Source organism: Schistocerca piceifrons, chromosome 1 (assembly GCF_021461385.2).
Source record: "Schistocerca piceifrons isolate TAMUIC-IGC-003096 chromosome 1, iqSchPice1.1, whole genome shotgun sequence".
NCBI lineage: Eukaryota > Metazoa > Arthropoda > Insecta > Orthoptera > Acrididae > Schistocerca > Schistocerca piceifrons.
Window position 1 is genome coordinate 643,457,010 of NC_060138.1, and position 24,632 is coordinate 643,481,641.

Below are 24,632 nucleotides of genomic sequence, written 5' to 3' on the forward strand. Positions count from 1 at the left end.
CAAGAAAGATCGGGAGAATGAGGATAGGCAAACGTTAGTAGAGATTCGTGCTGCTGTAAAATGCTGTAAAAAGAGCAATGCGCGAAGTATACAACCACTACCACCGTCATACCTTAGCTAAAGATCTTGCTGAAAACCCAAGGAAATCCTGGTCTTATGTAAAATCGGTAAGTGGGTCGAAGGCTTCCATTCAGCCAGTCACTGATCAGTCTGGCCTGGCAATGGAAGACAGCAAAACGAAAGCTGAAATTTTAAATTTAGCATTTGAGAAATCTTTCACGCAGGAGGATCATGCAAACATACCGCCATTTCAGTCTCGTACAGATTCCCGTATGGAGGACATAGTGATAGACATCCCTGGGGTTGTGAAGCAGCTGAATGGGTTGAAAATAAATAAATCGTCAGGTCCTGATGGGATTCCAATTCGTTTTTACAGAGAGTACTCTACTGCATTGACTCCTTACTTAGCTTGCATTTATCGCGAATCTCTTGCCCAACGTAAAGTCCCAAGTGACCGGAAAAAAGCACAGGTGATGCCTGTATATAGGAATGGTAGAAGGACAGATCCTCAAAATTACAGACCAATATCCTTAACATCGGTTTGTTGCAGGATTCTCGAACATATTCTCAGTTCGAATATAATGAATTTCCTTGAGACAGAGAAGTTGCTGTCCATGCATCAGCACAGCTTTAGAAAGCATCACTCACATGAAACGCAACTTGCCCTTTTTTCACATGATATCTTGCGAACCATGGATGAAGGGTATCAGATGGATGCCATATTCCTTGACTTCTGGAAAGCATTTGACTTGGTGCCCCACTGCAGACTCTTAACTAAGGTACGAGCATATGGGATTGGTTCCCAAATATGTGAGTGGCTCGAAGACTTCTTAAGTAATAGAACCCAGTACGTTGTCCTTGATGGTGAGTGTTCATCAGAGGTGAGGGTATCATCTGGAGTGCCCCAGGGAAGTGTGATAAGTCTGCTGTTGTTTTCTATCTACATAAATCATCTTTTGGATAGGGTGGATAGCAATGTGCGGCTGTTTGCTGATGATGCTGTGGTGTACGGCATGGTGTCATCGTTGAGTGACTGTAGGAGGATACAAGATGACTTGGACAGGATTTGTGATTGGTGTAAAGAATGGCAGCTAACTCTAAATATAGATAAATGTAAATTAATGCAGATGAATAGGAAAAAGAATCCCATAATGTTTGAATACTCCATTAGTAGTGTAGCGCTTGACACAGTCATGTTGATTAAATATTTGGGCATAACATTGCAGAGCGATATGATGTGGGACAAGTATGTAATGGCAGTTGTGGGGAAGGCGGATAGTCGTCTTCGGTTCACTGGTAGAATTTTGGGAAGATGTGGTTCATCTGTAAAGGAGATCGCTTATAAAACACTAATACGACCTATTCTTGAGTACTGCTTGAGTGTTTGGGATCCCTAGCAGGTCAGATTGAGGGAGGACATAGAAACAATTCAGAGGCGGGCTGCTAGATTTGTTACTGGTAGGTTTCGTCATCATGTGAGTGTTACAGAAATGCTTCAGGAACTCGGATGGGAGTCTCTGGAGGAAAGGAGGCGTTCTTTTCGTGAATCGCTACTGAGGAAATTTAGAGAATCAGCATTTGAGGCTGACCGCAATACAATTTTACTGCTGCCAACTTATATTTCGCAGAAAGACCACAAAGATAAGATAAGAGAGATTAGGGCTCGTACAGAGGCATATAGGCAGTCATTTTTCCCTCATTCTGTTTGGGAGTGGAACAGGGAGATAAGATGCTAGTTGTGGTACGAGGTACCCTCCGCCATGCAGCATATGGTGGATTGTGGAGCATGTATGTAGATGCAGATGCAGATGTAACACAGAAAACAAAAGGTCCGATATGTTAAAACTGCTGCAGAACACATCATGTCCAGTGATCATAATGCAGCAAAACACATCCTATCTCAAGTGGCAAACAAGATGCACATCACATTTTCATTGCATTTACAGAAAATCTATGAAAAGCAGAAATTTTTTTGCATCTAGAGTATTATAATCCTTCCTCAAGCTACTACATTTATACATGAAGTATGAGTTAACAACACTAATTAACAAAGCCGTTATGGCAACCATTGCACGGGCTTTTGATGACCGATGGTGTCATAATGAGTTCTGAAGTGCATTCAGCACTCTATAGAAAATAAAGGAAGAAAAGGATGTGAAGAATTTCAAAATAGATACAGCAGAAAGACTTAGGTAGTATTAAAGGATTTCTGAATTTATAGACTGGCACATATATACACACCATGAGTTTTATATTGAATCACTTAATTAAAGCACAATTAAAATTTGTGGATAAAATTACTCAGTGTATGTGAATGCACTGTCAATACATAATGTTCTCCAATGTGTCAGTCATTGTTGCAGTGGCCATCTCCTCAGGGAGTTGTGCTGACGGTCATTTGCAACAGTGGCTGAAACATTGGAGAATTTTACATACTGACAATACGGTCACATACAACACAATCACAGTGACATTGGCCATAGGAGGCTTTGCTTCAGATTGAAATTTATTTAAGTAGATGGAATATTATAATGATACTTCTATTTCATAGCAATTTTTATTCTGTAAATAAGAGTTATGTGTATAATCAAACAAATTTCCCCCGCCCCCCTCAGGTTTGCACCGCTTTCATTTCCTCCTGCAACTACAAGCCAATGCAAAGCTCCATGAGCTTTTGGTTGCAAGTACATTAGTATGCAGGATGTTAGTCATATGTCTCAGATATTCTACAGCCACCTAAACAGCGAAGTTCAACAGAACTTCATGCTGCCCCATGTCGTAGTTTCAGCAACTAAAATAAGGAGCTCAAGGGCTGGAAACAATGTTAGTGTAAAAAAGCAAGTAATTGTTCAATATTTTATTCCAGCTTTGCAAAATGGATGTAAAGAAAATATTCACATAATCAAACAAATCATCAATAGAACTTCACATGTGCACCACAAGACTAAGAACAGACGTTACGTAGAAGACTCCTCAGAGCAGGTGGGACATCTTGATAGAGGAAGCAGAAATTCAAACAAATATTCTAGCAGAAAGGAAACAGTCAAGTGATTACTGATTATATTCACATGTCTGGGTCACATTATTACCACAGGAAAAGCAGCTTTCAAGTTCTTTGATTACATTATAAAAAGTCTAAAACTGAAAACTCAACAAGTTAAGTAGAATTATTTTTACGAAATTTTTCGTGATGATTATAATATTAGATGTGGTAGATTGGTGCTCCAAGGCTATCTCCCTTTCAAGTTACATTAATATTTGTATCAATGAAGAAATGAAGCAAAAACTGCAAGACAGGATACTGATGAAAAACTGATACTTAGCTATTAATGCGAGAAGAATTAATGCCATAAGAATACTGAAAATTTCCAATTTAGCAACATATTATTTATGCCAATTACACATTTACCATTTCACTATCCATGAAGGAAGTTCTAGAAACTTTCAGAAGAGGACAAAATATTTAGCTATATATGGTACGAAAATACAAATGAGAAAGACACTAATAAGCTTGCATTGGCACAGTCCAGTTTGAGTATAACCACACAAAATTACTGTCTATCACCATTAAAACTTTCTTTTAAATTTATGAGGTACCTGTGTGGCTATAATTTCTTAACTTCTATTAATTTTACAGCAGTCAAAAACATAACAGTCTTTTCTTTCATCTACACAAGGACACTCATGTGATTAATAACCCTTTTCCTTAGGTCTAAACCAAACCAAACCTGTGTTACATTGTTTCCATAAGTGACCTACTTTGCCACATGAAAAACACTTTTTTTTTTTTTAAACTTTCATTTCATTTACTGTGAAATGTTCTTGATGTACTTGGCTCAGATTTAGTTTGACTGTGCCTTTGTCAACATTTATTAACCTACATTTTTGACATTATTGCTGTAGCAACACTTTTATCACCACAGCCTGTTATTCTCAGCTAATAGCTTGAACATTGTTTTTGTAACTTATACCATGTTTTTTCCTCAGTAGGTAAATCATGCCATGTAACATAAATGAAACAGAGCTCCTTGAGCAAAGTTTGCAAAAATTGTTCACATCATCACTGTTATTGTTCGGCCTGTATAACAAAGAAAACTGAGTTTGTATTTCATCAGATTTGGCTATATGGCTTCTCACACAACATAATGAAATCTGTGTTTAAGCAGATCAATGTTTTCGGCTGAGCGAACATCAAAAATCTTGTGCAGTTTATATCCAAGTCTCTTTGGTGATCTTGCATTCCCTGACACAAAGTAAAGACATAGTATTGAGTGACTGAATTAGGCATTTGCTTAGCTATCCATTCGCCTTGGTCCATCAATTACATAATTCACCAGGTTTTCCAGTTTTCTGCACCAATGAGTTTTTCAGTCTGCTGTCTTTTGTCTGCCATCATCTCGTCTTTTGCATTTCTAATACATTGGGTTATTGTCAAAATTGGTTACAATTGTCACACTTTATGAAAATTTTACCAACCACACACCTCTGCTACCATGTTGGTAAAGCACAATAGGCTATTTTTAAAATAAAATACTTATTTTAAAACATCAAAGTACAACAGTACTGGAAAATCCACAAAACATCCAAAGCCCAACCAGCACAAGTCAATAAACTTTGAGTTTTTATAATTTCAAGTTAGGTAGGTAAAGTTCTGGATTGTGGCCCTAGACAGACCAATCGGGACTGACTGACCACTGTGTCATCCTCTCCCAGTGGAGTCACAGAATGCAATATGGATGAGCATGTGGTCAGCACACAACTCTCCAGGTTGATATCAGGTTTCTTGACCTTGGCACCACTAATAATCAGTTGAGTAGCTCCTCAGCTGGCCTCATGAGTTTGAGTATGCCCCATACCAGTCTTCCCACCATGGAAAAATCCCTGGCAGTACCAGGAATTGGATCCAGATCCTCAGTGTGGCAGTCAGCTGCACTGACCACTCAAGTACGGAATGTCATTTCTTACAGTCAAATGCTTCCTGTGGATTTATGCTTCTTGATCTTAAATATGCATTTACAGTGTCTAGCCACTGCAATTTATGTCTTCCACATTGTCTCTGGTCTTCTACAGTGAGGTGATAGGCAGAGCTGATGACTCAAGCAAGTAGTGCCCACATGATATTTCCATACCACAGAGATCTTCTCATTGACTGGAGTCACTCTGCATATTGGATCATTGCATTGTTGATATGGCCAGGCAGGGAAATGCCTAATAATCTTCTCGGTATTCACATTTCCATGGTGTGTTTTGAGTGCTCAGCATTTCTAGGTGTGGGCCAGTACTTGGTACCATATAATACAACTGGTCATACCATTGTGCAGTATATTTTTGATTTTAGGTGGATAAGCATTTTCTTATGATAAATAATATTAATGATGTCTCTGAATCACATCCGGGTTGCTTTTATTCTTGTTTGCATACCCTCATTCACATAGCCGTCACTCTGTAGTTGAGAACATAATATCAGAATGTATCCACATTGGTAACAGCAGCTCCTTAAATTTCTATAGCTTCAGGAGTTGGAATCATTTTCAGGTACTCAGTCCTGTAGATGTTTAAATGGGGGCCAAATCTTTGTAGATGATTGTATCACATTTGGAGTTGAGTTTTAAGACCCTCCCTAGTATCTGCCATAAGCATCACTTCATCAGCATATACCATCGTCCACAATAGTCAGTTTTGTAAGGCATGTGTCAAGGTATCCGTTACGGCAACAAAGAGCAGCAGACACAGCTGAGCCTTGATGAATGCCAACTGTCACAGAGAAGCTGTCAGTCAGCCCTGCAGAGCATCACTTCGGGCTGCTGGTGTTTTCATTTTTATCCAGTTGAAGTAAGTTTCAGGACCATATGATTGCAAAGAGCATATTAATATACACTGCCTGACACAAAAGTGTAGACCCGCAAGGAGAGGAGGAAATAAAACTAAATTTTATGGGTTGAGAAGATATGGATGTTGTTTCAATGATTACAATCTCCAATCAAATTTACAAAGAATTGACAGTATGGCCCACTTATCAATACGACGCCATGCTCCCTCTGGCCTGAATGAATTCACTGACTCAGTTGAGAAAGTTATAATAGAGCCACTGAATCCTCTCCTGATTCAAGTTGTTCCACAACTGTTGTAACAAGTTCATTGTATCCTGGATACTATTTTTCAACAGAATCTCTGTTTAATGCAATGGGCTTATGCCACCTTACTGGGAGAGCCTGTAAATCCGCATGGTACCTCTAGTAATCGGAACTGAGCACGACTGGAGCACACCAAATACCAAGGCTAGAAAGAAAAAACAAATCATATACCAAAAAATAGCAAATATCAGTGACCAGAGCAATGATGAATACACAAATAATCATGAGCATTGTTGGAACACAACTGTGGTCTGAGCCCCTGCACTGCTGGATATACAGGACCACCACGAATGCTGATAGGCCGGGGTGGCAGGCATGGCCTGAATGTAGTGCTGTGGCAGCAACAGCAGCACTTGCAGATTATAGGAAGCCACCTAGCAGATGTCATCTATGTCCATACTTTCTGGTGGGCTGTCAAAATTGTCAGACCAGGATGTCAGAGTACTACTCTACTGGTCGATTTTGGAGCCAAAGCCTGGCTGTATCAGTAACCTCCCCGTCCTCTACATACTGCATACTTTATTGGGTCAAACAAATGGATGACAGAAGGCACAAAATTTTGTGATGATGATCAACTATAAATTGTCACAATCAGCCTCTAAACATCAAGCAATTCATCACAGAGGGTCCTTCATTGCTCTTTATGGTCTCCTGTTAGACGGAGAGGAACACACCTGGCACACACCTTTTTTAAGTACCCCAACTGGTGGATGAGTGTGTCAGCGCTACAAATAGATATATCCAGCTCTGCAGCAAGGTGTTCAATTTTGATCCATTGGTCACCTTGAATGACAGTGTCCACATCTTCCGCCACAGCAGAAGTCACAGCAGTGTGCAGCCGGCCAGCTCACAGAAGATGAGACAGATTTGTGCAACCTCATTGCAAAGATGACAGACACCTCCTAAAATTAATTACCATGCTTTTGATTACTGCTTGGTCTCTATGGATATTCTGCAAGAGCCTATTAATATCTGTGATGTTCTCACTTTCTGCCAAAAGATACTCAATGACAGCTCTCCGCTTGGAACGCACATCCATTACGAACATTATTTTGAAGACTACATATAGCATCCACCACCACATATTGGAACTTCATGGAACTGTAGGGGCTGAAGCAGGAATATTCCACAATGTCCCACAACAAATTCCAAAATTTTTTCCATCCAAAATTGACTGAGAACAAACATGTGTTGCATTACTTACTGAATGCCCCTCATAGCTCTGTAACTTTATTTCTTTAGAAAACAATTAAAACATTATTACTAGTCTTTAGATGACAAGCAGCAGAGGTTAGTACTGACCCCTTTGCTATTCAGCTTACATACAAATTATGTGCTACTTTCAGTAAAAGACAATACAATTATATATATTGATGACACACCCATTGTAGCCAGTAGCAAGACTGAGGAAGAACTGTGAGAAAAATGTCACACATTATGGAAAATGTAGCTCCACATTTCATTAGCAGCAGTTTGTAAAAAAATGATGGTAAGACAATGTATATGCAGTTCCACAGCAATGTAACAGCTATAGCTAACAATATTAACCTCAGGTTAAATGACTCATTTCTGAAGGAAAAAGAGAAGGCTCCCAACTCTATTATTGTAAACCAATATATGGCATGGGAACCTCACACATCTGCCCAAAAATAAGCTCTAATGTATTTCTCAGGGGGAAATAAACCACTACAGTAAATGAAGATACATTACTGAAAATGTGTTGTGGGTTAATATTCGTATACCTGTCATACTATATTGTGGAGCGTGCTGTATAGTTGTGATTATATAATAAAGAAGCTGATCAAATATCATCTGATAACCCCCTCAACACAATCCTGCAGGGCACAGTTAGAAATGAAAATACTGACAGTACCCTCAGTACACATATACAGAGCAATTATCTTCATGAAAATAAACAAGAGTGCCTTATTACCTAGATATTATAATATTATGAGGAGTGGTCATAATGTTTTAAGTATAACGCACATTTAATTTTTTGGTGTTTGCAAGTAAATGCCTTCAGTCGTTTTGCACACTGAAATTCTTCAACCCGCAGTGTTGTCTCAATATGTAGCTCCTGACAACTCATGAGTCTCAACTATGTGATGAGCTGTTACTTTTACTCCTTGAATTATGTACCTCCATTATAAAGGGTGCTTCAATAACAGTGCAAGATCTGAATTTTAAAAATACTGTAGCAAAACATTGTAATACTTATTGATTTATAAGACGAAATTTTATATTCATGTATATAACGAAACATCCAGTGAATGGTTGAAATTTCTTTGGTGGCACACAGGTAAGTGCTAATCAGGGATGAATGCAGCAATCAGTTGCATATCAGTCTGCATTTTATTGCAGATCTAGCTAGATTTCAATTACAGTGCAGCCATAATCTGTGTGTTGAGTAGAGAGTCATATGGATCCAGAAAGCTGGTACAGGCACATGATGTTAAAATACCTAAACCATCAATAGCTCAACTCGTAATAGAATCCAACCTCAAGTAAGTTCTGGTGAAATCTGGGTAAATGTCAGAGTATTTTCTTGATATAGTATTTAGCTTCTGCCTTTAATGCTGGGGATGTTGTCGGCTTGTTAGAGTAAATCTGTGGCTTTAGAAAACCCAAAGCACAAAATCCACAAGTGTTAAATCACAAGATCATGACAACCAATTCTGGATTCTGGTCACCAAAACAACAGATGATATAACAAGGAAAAGACTCGAGCACGACCATCAGTGTCATATGGGTGGTATGGCAAGTGGCACCATCCTGCTGAAACCACATGTCATGAGCAATACCTTCATACTGAGCTCAAAGAACTGAGGTATCAAGTCACAATAATTTCCATCATTTACCATTAATGCTTTACCTACCTTGTTTTCAAAGAAAAATGGTCCAACAATTCCTCCAAACCCAAATGCACATCAGTGACATCTCGGATATGGGTTTTTTTTCTCATCAGTCACTTGTCAAATTTGTGTACAGCAATTGTACCTATTAAATAAGCTCTCCAATGTGAAAACAAGACTCGAGACTGAAGATAATTTTGTCCACAAAGTCATCATTCACTTCTTCTTGTTGCAACTGGGGAACTCTCTCCATTGTGATGGTCTGTTTGCATCAGTGCAATGAACTACCTTTCTCTTGAACTCTTAAGTGCCTATTGTTTTCTTCTTGTTATGATGTATTGTGAAAGGCAGGAATCTGTACATATATATCAAAATAAAAGTGTTCCTTCAACTGTGAAATGCTGCAAATTTGTGCACACTCCCTGAATTTTTTATAAAGAAGATTCAGAAGTTATGGACACAGAATTGTCAATCAACTCTGACAGGAAGAGAGGGTACCACCTAAATAACATGAAAGGCTGGAAGATCGTTCAAAATGCTGAGAAACTGTGAGCATCTGCAATGAAAATTTTCTTTCTTGTGGCCTGAGAAGAGGGTTTATAAGCAATATTATGCAATCAACATGAAAGTGACAGATACAACTGAATTTGACAAAAATAAGTGAGAAAGTTTTCATACTCCACGTTATATTTATGTTACGTAAGTAAATGATCAAACATGGTGGCTGAGTGAAAAATTGAAGTGTTGAATAAAGATAATTATCACCACCAGACTCAATGAATTAAGGGAATTCTCATAAGTAAACTGTGTTTGTGAGTGATCAACCCTGGCATAAGAAACAAATGTGTGGCAGATGAACAAAAGACATATGAAAAGGTGATCGGAATACTGATAACAGTACATGATAATTCACTTGATGATGTACAAGACTACAAAATAAACCTACAAATGAATTATGCCACATTGCGGGGGGGGGGGGGGGGGGGGGGGGGGGGGGGAGGGCAGAGGCCAAAATTTAAGACAAATGGCAAGACAATGTACTGCTGTTCAAAGTAAATGGTTCTGGCACAGAATTATAACACAAGCAAGCAGCTGTCCATATGTTAATGGGTCTACCATCTGAATATGAAACCCCTGCAAGAGGTACACAGTGTGACTAAACAGATATCTCTGTTGATTCCCTCTAAATTTAAAAATCATCTTTTAGGAGAAGAACAATGACCAACAAACACAAAAGGCAAAAATGAGGCAAGAGCATTAGAAGTTTAGACAGTCAGAAGAAGCCAATCACAATAAACAAGGCAAGAAGGAAGTGTTTAAAGGAGAGGAGGCTGTGGAACCAACCTGCGTGATAATAGTCACAACAATTAAGAAAAAATGTATGACCATGGCCTGCGATGTTTTTGTTGTCAAGAATACAAACTTATTAGAAAATATTGCTCACAATTAGGTGATCATGTTTCAAACAAGAGCAAGCAAACCATGAAAAGGAGGCAGACAAAACATCTTCAAATTCTGCAACACTAACTGCTAGTGTTATTGTTATTGACAGCAAAACACAATGGCACAAAAAGTCATCCTATGAATGAATTAACTGCAGGCATGTTGGACACTGTAGTGTATTCACTTGCAACATACACTACTTTCTGAGAAAATGAAATAAATAATGTGTGGATTCTAGACAGTAGGGCAACAGACCACATGATTTACCAAATGAAAACTTTATCTTTAGCTGGTGGCGGATATTTGCAAAATACTGGTTTCAGCAACGTGTCCCTGTACCTATCAATCGAATGTAATATAATTGGACAGGTACAAACAGACACATCAAGTGCCAGTAGTCGTCCTTTTCCTTCATGCTTCTTCCTTCCCCTTCAACCTGTCTGCCAGAAGAAGAATGAGCCAATGGTTCCGAAAGCTTGCACATTTCCTTAACTTTTATATGTATTGCCTCCTGATGTCACTTATTGACACATTTTTTAAACTACCCTTTTGTATCATTTTTCAAAAATTGATTATTCTGATTGATATGTCAGAAAAATGTGGAGGAGAAAAAAGTTGACTCACACAGTACTTTGTAGTCTACAACCCAGAAGCCATGTGTAATTTTATATCAGTTCCTCAAACAATTGAAAAGGAATGACATTATTTTTAACAAAAGTTGAAGATAGAATCACGAAACAAAGAAAACTCCAGTTATTTTAGTGAGTGGATCTGATCCTGTCACAAATCTTACTACTAGTCAAAAATGGATTTATGGCACCAAAGGCTATGCCACATTCACATTGAAAAAGCTAAGTGACAGCTCAAATGTAGTGGAACAATTCTCAAAGCATCAGATGACGGGGTACATCAGCCACGCAGTGCATAAACTGAAGGTAAGATGAAAAGTCAAGCCTTTCCCCCGGCAGACTGAAAACGGGACACATTAACAGCTACATTTGATACACAGTGAGGTAATGCATGTCTCTGCCCCACAGTCACATGGTGGAATGAAATATGTTCTCATTTCATTGATGATTACTGAAAATATGCACTAACATATTTCCTAAAGGTCAAAAGTGAGTTGTTTCCATAATTCAACAAACACAAAGCATATGAAGAAAATTTTCAACAGAAAAGGATAGGAATGCTACATTCATACAATGCAGGTGAATATATGAGTAGGGAAACCTAATGATAAAAAACCTTTCAGATACTGCGTGATGTATGCTCCTGGAAAGTGGAACATCACAAAATTTCTGGGGCAAAGCAATAGCAATGTCAAATTACTTCCAAAATACATGTCCAACAATACCAAGTGTTGGAGAAAGTCCCTACAAACAATAGCTTAGATGAGGACCAAACATTGATCATCTACGATTATTCAAATGTTGTGCACGGGCAAAAGTGAAAATCAACATTACAAATTTCAGCCACAAGGACAACCTCATATAATGGTTGAATATTCTGAAATCATGAAAGCCTGCAGACTGTTGCATTCAGAAACAGGAACTCTAATGACTGCCAGAGATACTGTATTTGATGAAAATATCTTTTCTGGAAAATTTAACAAAGGCATTACAAAAGCAATTGATTTGAAGACCACAACCATCACAAATGATGAACAAGCAATACAGAATGTAGGGGAAAAGCACCTGACACTGAACAAAGTGTAGATCTGGAAATGTGCAGCTTCTGAAAATATTTACATAGAAAAGAAGGCTGAAGGGGAAGATTAGAGTGCTCGTAATGACTACTCCACACCAGATGATAACTGTGAAATACAAGAACTTACAATAAATTAAAACATGTTCTCAGAAACTATTCAAACTATCAAAATGGCAGATGGACTACTAAACAAATGAAAAGAAGAGAGTGTGTATAGCTGAAAAGGAGAATACATGACGAGAAAATACATGATGCTGCATGTGTGTGCTTAAATCAACCGCCAACTGTATCAGCGCAGGCCAGCCACTGGAGGCCACCTGTAAGAAGCATGCACACAGCACAATCTCCACCATGCACTCTACTGGCGACTCATGCCTATATATGCACGCAGCAGTGTTGACTCACCCACACTATGTTCTTTTAGTTTGTACCACTCACATCACTGTTCTGTGTATCACTTACGTTGAGCCTTCTGTATGATTCCTTTGTCTTGTTACATGTGGAGTCATGAGAGACTTATTTCCGTTGTCACTGAGAGGTTTATGAGTAAGCTGATATTTCTGTTACTCAGATTGATTTCATGTATTACTTGGTTACTACATGACTGGCGATGAGTTTCAAACGGTACCTTTGCGTGCAGTCTTTATGTGCAGTTTCATCAGGTTACGTCATTATGGATGCCGTGCTATCTGCCCTGTCTGAACAGCTTACTTTGGCAAGACCCACTTTGTTGCTTCCATTAACAGACAGGGTGCTGTTACACTGGCCTATCCACCCACTTTTCCTCTGTATGATGATTCAACTGAGGATTGGGAAGCTTATGCAGAAAGACTTGGAGAGCAATTTTTGTTTCTCAATGTGATGCACTCAAATTTGTGCAAAGCCTTATTCCTCTGTGGATTCCACCAAAGGTATATCAATCAATTACTGTGTCAGCATGCCCCTTTAGAAGAACCAACAGCTCTTACTTTTGATCATATGTGCAGTTTATTGTTCAACTACCAATGTAAATGAACATATGTCACAGCGGTGCGAGCTGAATTCAACAAATGCTCCAGGAAACTAAACCAGTCATACATTGCCTGGGCATCTGAACTTCACAGCCTTAGCCATAAGTGTCAATTCATTACTGATGCTCATAATGACTCTTATGCAGACTCTATGGTGTGCCACACAATTATATGCTTATCTTTGGGCAGGGACGTACACCCGAAGACTTTACTCTGTGAAACCCCCCATTGGACGAAGTTTTGCAAATAGCACAATCTTCTGAAGTTTCTCAGGCAGTGTGTGATCAAACTGAGGCATGGGGGATATGGCTTTTAGTGTCATAAGATGTGCCCTCTAGGATGGCAGACAGCTTGCACAAAGAAGCAGTAGTAGCGGCGGTAAACATGTGGACCCAGCACCTAGCAGACAAAGGCTGGCCAAAGCAGCTGCAACCACCATAGTGCTAGTGCCAGCATTCTCTGTTTCCATGTTATCCTTTCCATTTTGTCAGCATGAACATTCAGTGTGCCCTAAGTACTGGGCTGCTTGTATTATCCTTTTCATTTTGTCAGCATGAACATTGAGCATGCTCTAACTGCTGGGCTACTTGTAATGTGTGCCACAAGAAAAGCCACAACACCTCCACATGTTGTTCACTGAAAGTTGCTCAGGATATGAGCAAGAACATAAACTATGTGACTCCAATGCTTGTGACTTCTCCCAAGTTGTTTATCAAGTTAAGTGTTTCTCGCCAACTGTTCCAGCTACAGGTTGACACAGGTGACATTATTGAATTCTCTAATCTATGTGAGTTCAGGCGTGCTGCCATTGTCACTGGTCATGTAAAAGCTGGTCAGTTATAAGAAACAGAACACTGTGCTGTTGGGACAATTTATGGGATGTGCCTCTTTCAAGTCAGAGGTTCATTCCTCTGCTGGTTGTAGTTCAGAAGCCATCGGTGAAACTTCACCTCTGTGGTGAATTTTGCACTACTGTCAATGCACAACCAATCATAGTTACATACCCTCTCCCACACCAGGAGGAACTGTTGGTGAAAACAGCTAGTGGCCAGAACTTTTCTAAAATTGATTTGTCTGAAACATATCTGCAGGTACCCATGGACAAAGAGCCTCGGCGAGTCCTAGATTTGAATATTCCTTTGCTCTCTATCAATATTTGTGCCTTCCCTTTAGTTTGGCTAGTGCTCCAACTATTTTCCAATGGTTTTTAGAGCAACTTAATTAATTATGTGGATGACATTATTGTCACAGGCTTCCCCACGGATGATCACTTGAAAAACTAGTGTACTTTGTTTTCTCTCTTACAGTCCACGGCTTACAGTCTATCCTCATGAAATCTCAGTTTTTTCAACCTGCTATTGTTTATTTGCAGTTCAAGGTCTCGCAAAAAAGTGTTTGCTCTCTGCCAAGTCATATCTTCATTGTTGCATCTAGGCCTCGGCCGTCGTATATGAAGGAGCTTCAGGCCTTCCTAGGGGCGGCCGCCTCAACCCACTCATTGAATGCCTTGTTACACAAGAATGTACCTTTCTGTTGGAGCCGGGACTGTGAATGTGCTATTCAAATGTTGAAATCCATACTACTCTTGGTCCCTTGTTTAGCTACATTCTCTCTGGACCAGCACATAGCTTTGGCAACTGACACCTCACAGTACTTCCTTGGCACAGTCCTAGAGCACAAATATGCCAATGCCTCTGAGCAACCTGATGCTTTCAAAGCAACTGCCATTTCCACTTCACTATCACATTGCAAACAGTGGACCTAGGGATGTATAGGAGTGTGGAAATCTCGCATACAGACTTATGACACAAGTGACACCCAATCACCTGACCACGTTCAAAGTCTGTGAGTCTGTGGAGCATCCCATTCTGCTCTCTCATTATGTCTAATGACTACTGAGGTCACTGATATGGAGTAACTGGCAGTAGGTGGCAGCACAATGCACCTAATATGAAAAACATATGTTTGGGGGGGGAGGGGGGGGGTGTCTGGATACTTTTGATAACATAGTGTATCTGTGATACACAAGAATAAATATGAACACTAACAAATATGGTATGCTAGCTTTGCAAACACTTGAATCAAAATAGCAGCTGCTCAGTTTGCTTCTGTCAGCCATTGACAGCACAAGACCCATGACATCACAGATATATCACTGTTTTGAGCTTCAAACTCTTAAAATGTTGGAGACTGAGTACAAAGACACTATACATCACTCATTTAGAAAAGAAAACATGAAAAACGTTAAGCGTACACCAAAGCTAACACACACTGTGTTCAAGGTACCCCATAAATGCATCTTTTAGTATGATCTGTTGTGATAAAGTGTTGGGAAATGTGACTTTTGTTAATAAATATGCCACCTATAGATCTTATCTTGGAGTTAGCTTTTTGTGGTTTGTTGTAGTTGATTATGAAACGGAAAGGAGATACGGTATGTAGACTTTTGGCTTTAGTGAGATCCTCCACCCTGAAATCTTGGTTTTGGTGATACTGTGATCTGTAGCATAGCATGGTCTACGTTCATTCCAATCGATAAATGTTGCAGCTTTCCCCAGTATGGAAACCATGACCCACACCTGTTCACAGTCTTTAAAATCAGTCCTTCCAGCCACAGCTTCATATGAACATCCAAAACTGTTAACCGCTGTTGGCTCCATTTACTAACCTGTGAAAATTATAAGTGTGTAAAACATCTTCAACTAAAGCACTGTACTTATAAGGGTTGGGCAAAGTGATCTAGCAATAAAGTGCATTCCTTGAAACCAAAAGGGGGTCAAATCCCTCTTGTACAAGGATTTTTCAGTCTGCCTTTAACCTAGAATTCACTTTTCAATTATGTGGAGATGCACTGGAAACAACATGTGGTATGGATTCCACATTAAACTGTAGGTTCGTTTTACTCAGGTTAGGGACACACAAGTCGTCAAACTGGCATCCAATAGAAAGACTTAAAACAGGCCATTGAGCCACACAAAATTATTATTATTACCACTATTGCTGTTGTTGTTGTTGTATTTATTGGGAAGGCCAGAAAAAAAAGTCTGTGTACCAATGTTAAGCACATTAAATAAATTCTTGCTACATTTTATGGCTGTGCTATGAGGGTTTAAATGTTATATTCATGAGGTGCAGACGCAATTCCAAAAACTTAATGGTACATATAATATGGCTTCTATGAAAAATAAACATTCTATGGACAATGAAAGAAGTCTGGTTAAGGTACGAACAGACTTGACGATTTAAAAAGCTATAGTGGTTGCATAAAAAAAATGCTAGAAGAAGAAACCTGACAGAAATGAAGAACAAAATAACAAAGCAGCTAGATTATATGGAGGGTTAAAAACACTTAATATATTGAGAATGTCAGAATCCCAGAGCTATCGGCTAGTATAAGTTTGACAACACAATGAGCTTAAAAAAATATATAAACATGTACAAAACATGTGAAGACTGGCCCACACATGCATTTTTTAGAAATGTGACTCTGAGTCTATCTATGTGAAATAAATAGGGCAACATAAACTAATCAAAAAAAGTTAAAAAACGGAACACAGTGCTAAAGATTATTTATGACAGATACTAGAAAGCTGAGACAATGTGATACAACAAGAATTACTCATATCCTTCCAGTGCTTGCTTAAATACATTATGAATGCTGTTGCAAACTGAGAGAAACAATTCCACATATTGGTAATTAAAGACATAAGTCAATCTCCAGGTGGGTTATGAAACAATGAACCTCCGGCAAATATGCTGAGAGCATAAATAAAACCAAGTGGTTTTGTATTGGATAACTTTGTTATGTTTTCAGAAGGAAGACACAAACAGCATACTACTCTACTACAAAATAAATTGCTCTAAATTTCTTTAGAATTTACTGCAGCAATGATGACTTAAAATAGGACTATCTTAAAAAAAAATCTCTTGCTTTAGTGTAGCAGTGTCACTGTTTCTGCAAAAGAAAAGGAAGAAGGTTAAATTTCTTGAAGCTAATACAGTATGTAGAAGAGAAATTCATGGCCAACAGAAATCTTTTGATTAATCCCCAGTGATAAAGCATATCCTGCTACAATGTGACTATCATCCAAAGAAGAATATGTAACACATATTACAATAACTTCATTTAATCCATATGCTATGAATTAAATTTACATTGGCAGTTACAAGTGAGGCAGTGTGCATATTCTGCTGAAGAAAAATAAATTGTGAGTGAGCAGGCTGAGAATTCCATACAAGGACTTACTGGCCACCCGGGAATTCCTGGTTCTCCCATAGGTCCTGGTTTGCCTGCATGCCCCTGTCACACAACATAACCTAATAGCATATGGAAAACAAAAACTGTCCAAAGATGATTACTTCTCACTTTGTGTTTGGACAGCATATTACAAGCAAATGTTTAAATTCTAACACAGCTGTAGCACATCCAGCAGCCATGATGATGAGTGAAATGAGATACAAAAAGCACTTTAAATACTTGTATAAAACTAAATGAACATGAGGTGGAAGGCACTATTATATAACATTTAATCACTCATGACAACTGAAGTAAATCTTAACCCATTTGTATCAGCCAACAGTTACACAAACAGACCTTTAAAGGAAACATTATAGTGTCACACCAGTTAAAGGTGATAATCAGAGTGATATTATGAGGTTGCATTTCAAACTTTTCTGACTGTTTCCTACTCTTGAGTTCGAGTAATAACCAAAATGCAACAACAATCAGGTGCCCACGCACAACACTCAGACACTGTGCAACTGGTGCAGTCTGCATACAGCACAGATTTTTATAGTTATGTGACTGTATGAAAATGTGGTCCTAAAGCAGCCAAAATTCCAGTAGCATCACATGGAAAAAAGGAAATCTTTTTTTCCATGAGGTAATCAAATCTGACAGAAAATCTGTTTGTATACATTACCTGGCTTTCGGGATTGCAGAGTTCATTCATCCACACAGTTTTGATAATCACCAATATCTCACAGATGTACGTTGTCATAAAAAGGGAGGGGGGGGGGGGGAGGCCTTTTAATTGTGATTTTATGTACACCCAACAGTGACTGAAGTAATGATGCCTGCCTGGCAATGTTGATCAAAATCTTTTATCGTGACAATGGTGTAAGTTTCTCCTTGCAAAGAACCTGCAATACCTTGGAAACGTTTGGGGAGGTATGCTGATCCATGACACTCAATAGCCAATGACAGTTTATGGAAGTGAGTTACAGAAACTCCAGTTCATGCAAATATAAGTCATTTACATACCAAATGTTCCCAACAGTACTGAGACCATGTGAACTCAGGGGTACACAAGTAGTTCCATTTTGATGGTTGTCCGTCAAATCTTTATGCCAAAATTCAGAAATGGTAAAGTGAAATGCCATTTCAATTAACCAAAGAGTTCTTCATGAAGATATTATGGGGAGGAAACAGAAGCATATTGTTAATCAGCATGTCTTTGTTTCTTAGCCTATGAGGCATGATGTCAGATATACCAAGGGCCCAGTTTCATCCAGCAAAACATTCATCCACACAAAGATATCACCATTGTTGGGAACTATACTCTGATTTTTACTACAGCCATACTTGCCATCATCAAGTGCCAACATATTTTGAGTCTCTTCAGTTTAGGTGAGGTTTTTCCACAAATTTAGGAACAAATACTGATGTCTGTGTGTCCCACGAAGCAAACAATGAAGAATTCGGTACATGGTAGATAATAAATAATTACACACAGATAGACTGATAAGTCACACAAATTTCTAAAAAAGAACGGGTAATTTTGATAATATTGTTGTTGAAAATGACTAATGAATATGACTAGATTGTTGGTTTGCATTTTTATCTTTTTGTGGCATAATGAATAGTCCATTAAATTTTGGGCATGCAGCAGTGCAAATTGTTGGTTATCAATGCGGAGAAGTTAGTATGATATGTAGCATAAAAGATGAGAAAATTCACTTTCAGATTGTTATCAAATATTTTCAGGGTTTGGCAGTTATACTGATTGAAAGCTAATTGGAATAAATCCAAGGAGATTCTGGACACATATTTAAAACTAGGTGTTTAATAGATAATGAATTTGTATCTAGTGGCAATATAACAGAAACTGAACTGTACTCTATTTCTGTAGGTAGGTGCATCACACAAAAAACAACTGGGGCAGTTCCTAAAATGTTAATGGAAGAAAATGATTGATGTTACATAACTTATAGACAACTCATAACTAAACTAAAGTGAATTATCCATATTTATATAGCTTATAAGCACATATAAAAGTAAACACACTATCCTAGCTTTCAGAACATCAGTTGCATCCTCAGGGAGGAGAGAGGGATAGGTTGGCAAATGCTTAAGAGGAAGAACAGGTCACTCAGACCCCAGGCTCACCCTAAGTTTAGCCTCCAACTTTAACTTCAAACTGGGATTTCAATGGTTATGTAAAATCAGTGGAATGGAAATTTCACCTTGGTATATAAGTGCCCTGACACATTTGAAATGTATTTGTATCATTATCTCTTGTTTATATCCTGTAAATTGAAAATATCAAATGTAAAAGTTCTCCACCAGATATCACAGATGTTAAAGGAAAGAAAACTGAAACATATTATGAAACAAAAGAAGACACAATACTTGGCATATACACCATCCAGTCACATTAATGTGGCTACTTGTCAAAAGCCTGGATAACCATCTTTTGCACAGCAAGACAGGCAGAAAGGGCATCAGTAAGGTACTGGAAGGCACTGACAGGGATGTGGAGCCATGCTGACTCCAGTAGTACGGCTAGCTGCGCTAGGTTTTCATTGAGAATCCATAGCACAAACAGCTTGACAAAAGTGGTCCAACAGATTCTTAGATGGGTTTAAATTCGAGGAGTTTGGTGACAGGGGAGTACAGTAAACTCATTCTCATGCTCTTTGAACTATACTCATACACTGGAAGCTGTGTGACACTTTGCGTTGTCCTGCTGGTATATGCCATCATGATTAGTAAAAACAAACAGGATATATGGTGGACCTGGTCCACAAGGATAGATGCATACTTGTGTTGATCCACTCTGCATTCCAGAATGACAAGATCTCCTGGAAAACATCACAAAAACATTCCTCAGACCATTATCCTCCCTCCTAGTTGCAGGGTGCTTTTCTTTCAGACGTTTCATGCTGTACACACCAAGGGCCATAGTTCAATTGAGTGTAAAATGTGATTCATCTGAAAAGACCACCTGTTGCGGTAATGGTGGGCTAATTCCAGCCTTCATCACTGTTCAATAGCAGTCAACAAGGGCACAAATCGGACACCTGCTGCAGCAATGTTCACTGAATGGTTGTCAAGGAGACACTGTTAGTAGACTCTTGGTTCACCTGGGTGGTCAGCAGATCAACAGCTGCATGTCTATTCACCTGTACACATCTCTCCATAGTTGTCTTTTGTCCTTGTAGTCTATGGCCCGTGGTGCAGCACAGTTGCATTGGCACTAGTTTTGGATAGTGCCATTTTGCCATGCAAATTATACTTTAGCCACAGCAGCATGTGAACAATTTATAAACTTAGCTGATTCAGAAATGCTACCACCCTTGACCCAAAAGCTAATGATCATGCCTTTTTGGATGTCAGATAAATCACTAAATTTCCACATTACGATAATGACTGCACTGTTTTCCACATTGCCTTGACACACTTTATGTACCCTCCATTGCTAGTGATGCCACCTGCTGTCTGTGAGTGGTTATTGCATGCTGATGGTGGTCACATTAATGTGACTGGACCCTGTATTATGAAGGATGAGAGATATTCATTATTACAATTTATTAGTGAAGGAAACATTAACAGCAAAAGGCACTCTGCAAGATATAGAAACTCATGGCTGAAAGACATTCAAAGGTAGCACAACTGTACATCAGAATGACCTTTCCCTAGTGCAATGTGAAGATCAGAGTTAACTATATGGATTGCCACCTATACTAGAAAATGGCATCTTTAGAAGCAAATAAAAGTGCTACATCATAAAATGAAACTCAACATGTAAATGATCACTTAATTCATGAAGATCTGCATTCTGATACAAAATTGATACAGATGTAATTAACGTGCAACATATTGCATTTCGTATATTAGAATGGTAGAGTGGATTATGAAGAGGAACAGCTCCAACTAAGTTTTGGACAACCTCTTACAAGTATTATGAATCAGATTATTGTGATTATCAGATGTGGACCTCAGCATTTCCTTTACTTCCTGTGACAAGGGAAAAAAATGCTAATGAAGCTGAATGATGATTAAATATAAAATGTTAAAAAGAGTACAGTGTTCAATGAAAAACTAAACTGAAGAGCTGGAGTTGGGGCCATAACAATCAGTTCTTTGTCAATAACATGGAAAGGACTGATTGCTACTCACCATACAGAGGAGGCATTGGTTCCAGGCAGGCACTACGGAAAAGACTGCTTAAGTACTGGACAAGTCAAAATGGGAGTTTACAAATCTCAAATGATAGCGAAATTTATTGAGATAAATTACAGAATTGGTAGATGTGTCATTTTACAACAAGCAACCTCAAGTTTGATTCACATAGTGCATCAATATCCCATTATGCCAACAGGAGTGCTAGCATAGCATATAATTAAAATCTACTCTCACTGGTGTGGAACAGGCTGACTGTGTGTTTTGTGACTGGTACTGTGTGTCTGAATATGCTTGAAAACTTTTAATTTCCACATATCGCTGAAGATGACTGAAATAGGATTGTTTACTACCAGAAACATGGTGGACCACCTCATTTTCTCAAAGAAGTTCGAGGTTTCCTCACTACCCATGCCTGACACAGATTGATTCCTCTCTCTGGGGTTTCATTAAAGACTGTATGCAAGTTCTCTCCTACCAAACAATTTAGCTGACCTGAAAAATTGAGTCTACAGTGCCATTGCACAAGTTACGTCCAATTTTCTGCAACAAATGTAGGAAGAAATTGATTACCAATGGAATGTTTGCCACATCACAAATGATAGTCACATTAAACCAAAACGATAGTTGACATTTTTATGTGAAACTTGAGGTTGTTTGCTACAAAATGATACAACTACTGATTCTGTAAGTTATCTCAGTAAAGTTTTACACCATTTAAAGTTGTAAAGCCCTTTTCAACTCATCCTGTATTAAGTTTTTGTACAAAGTTCTTCTTCTGAAATAGAACACAAACACACAGACACACAAGTACAAATCACACACACACACACACACACACACACACACACACACACACACACACACAATCTTCATCATTGTCATCATTTTCTTCTTCTTCTAGATTGGCCTTGAGGCTTTTCGCACTTTGTCACTTCACAATGTTGGATAAACACTTAAACTAGATATAAAGTACAATTCATGTGTGTGCAAGATAGTACAAGTGTCACTTGGTATAAGGCATATTCCAAAATTAAGGTTTGTTCACTCACAAAAAATTAGCTCATGAGAATGGTTTTTATTGACAGTAATATTTTACTACATATCTATCAAGTTGACACATATGTTGAGAGAGTTTTTGTTTTGTATGTTGGTATTATGGTTGCTGTGGGTTTATTTATTGACTGTAATTTTTTATTTGTAGTTCTCTGTGCTATTTGAGCTTACATACTGTCATTTTGTCATTTAGTGATAGCGAGTGGAGTTGTGGACATTGGAAAATAGAGGGCCAAATGGAGTAATCAGAACATTTCCAACATATTTTTCTGTTTGAGTTCCACAATTTGCATTGTGTACGGGTATAATGCCCTTGGATAGAGCATGGCAGAAAAATGTTTTTTTCATTTTTAGGAGAATCGTTTTGACATTAGTGACTCTCCCTGTTCAGAAATACCTTTGGGGTTTGATGAAGATCCTTTAAAGGCATTAATCCACAATGATACACATCAGTATGCTCAACAACTGACAAATGTGATGAACTGTGACCATTCCACCATTGCGTAACATTTTCATGTAATGGGGAAGGTTCAAAAATCAGATGTATGGGTACTGCATGCTCTAAGCCAAAATCACAAAAATCAGTAGCTGACTGTATTTACATCTCTGTTTGCTTCTCACCAACTGGCTCATGAACAACACCAACGATTCCTATCCTGCATCATTACTGGCAACACTAATTAGCATCTTTAAGGAAAAGAAAGGAATGATTGAGCCCAAACAATGTGGTAACTCCCATACAAAGACCTGCATGCATCCACAAAAAATCGTATTATTCATCTGATGGAACAGCAATGCTGTGATGTATGATGAATTGCTTCCCTATGGTGTAACCATTACTGCTGACATTTACTGTCAACAACTGGGACTTCTTGCAAATGTAATCCAAGGACAATGACCAAGAAGACTGCACTGCATTCTTCTGTCTTCCATCTGCATTCTACTAGACTGACAAAAAACATTATACAGGAGTTGAGTTGGAAAGTCATTCCACATCCATCTTAGTCACTGATCTTGCACCCTCAGGTTTTCACCTTTTTTGTACGCTATCAAACAACCTTCAAAACACTTCCTTCCCAGATGAAAATGTGGTCCAAACATGGCTCGATGAGTTCTTCACATTAAAACCAAATGATTTCTACAGTCATGGAATCGAGAAGTTACCCCAGCAATGGCAGACTGTTGTAAATAGCGAAGGAGAAAAGATTATTGATAACTAAAGTCTCTGTTATGAGTACCTGTTGTGTTTATTTAACTTATGGAAAAACACTACAAACTTATGCACCAACCTAATACTTTACTTTTCTATATAATCTCCTTTCGCATCTATATATTTTCTGCAATGCTGCACCTGCTTCTTTACGCCATTTGCACAGAAATCTGCTGCCTGAGAAATGAACCAGTTGGTAATTTCAGTTTTGAGTTCATTGTTTTTGAAATCATTGTCCCCCAAATCACTTTTTCAGTTGCAAGAAGAGGATATAGTCACTTAGCACAAGGTCAGGACTGCACAGAGGAGCTCAAAAAGTTCCCACAAAAAATCTTGAATCTTCTCCTTGGCTTTGACAGCAGTGTGAGGGAGTGCATTGTTGTGAAGGTGGATTATGCTGGATGACTTCTCAGTATGGTTAGCACTTAACAATATACGTCAACTGTAATTGTTGACCCACAATCCATGAAAGCAATCAAAAGGATGTTCTTTTCATTCAAAAAAACAGTAACCATCATTTTTCATTTTGAGAGTGGAGACTGCTTAAACTTTTTTGGATTGGATGGACTTGAATGACAACACTGTATTCACCTTCCTTTTGATTCTGCATTGGTGTACGATATCCATGTCTCGTCACCTGTTAACATTGTGGAAAAACAAATTATATTCATCTTGCCTATAGTGCTCCAAAAACTGTTGTGGACTATGCATTAATTTGCTCTTTGTGCTGATCAATGAGCATTTTTGGTACCCACC

The 24,632-nt window shown here is 38.5% G+C and overlaps 1 protein-coding gene across 1 annotated transcript in view; it reads right to left on the reverse strand.

The window, feature by feature from the left end:
* Positions 1–24,632, reverse strand: part of LOC124760357 (collagen alpha chain CG42342-like) — a 641,799-nt gene that overhangs the window by 521,295 nt on the left and 95,872 nt on the right. Inside the window, exon 8 of the mRNA XM_047249099.1 lies at positions 17,453–17,506. Within this exon, the coding sequence (XP_047105055.1) occupies positions 17,453–17,506 (54 nt within the window). The remainder of the gene's footprint in view (positions 1–17,452; positions 17,507–24,632) is intronic.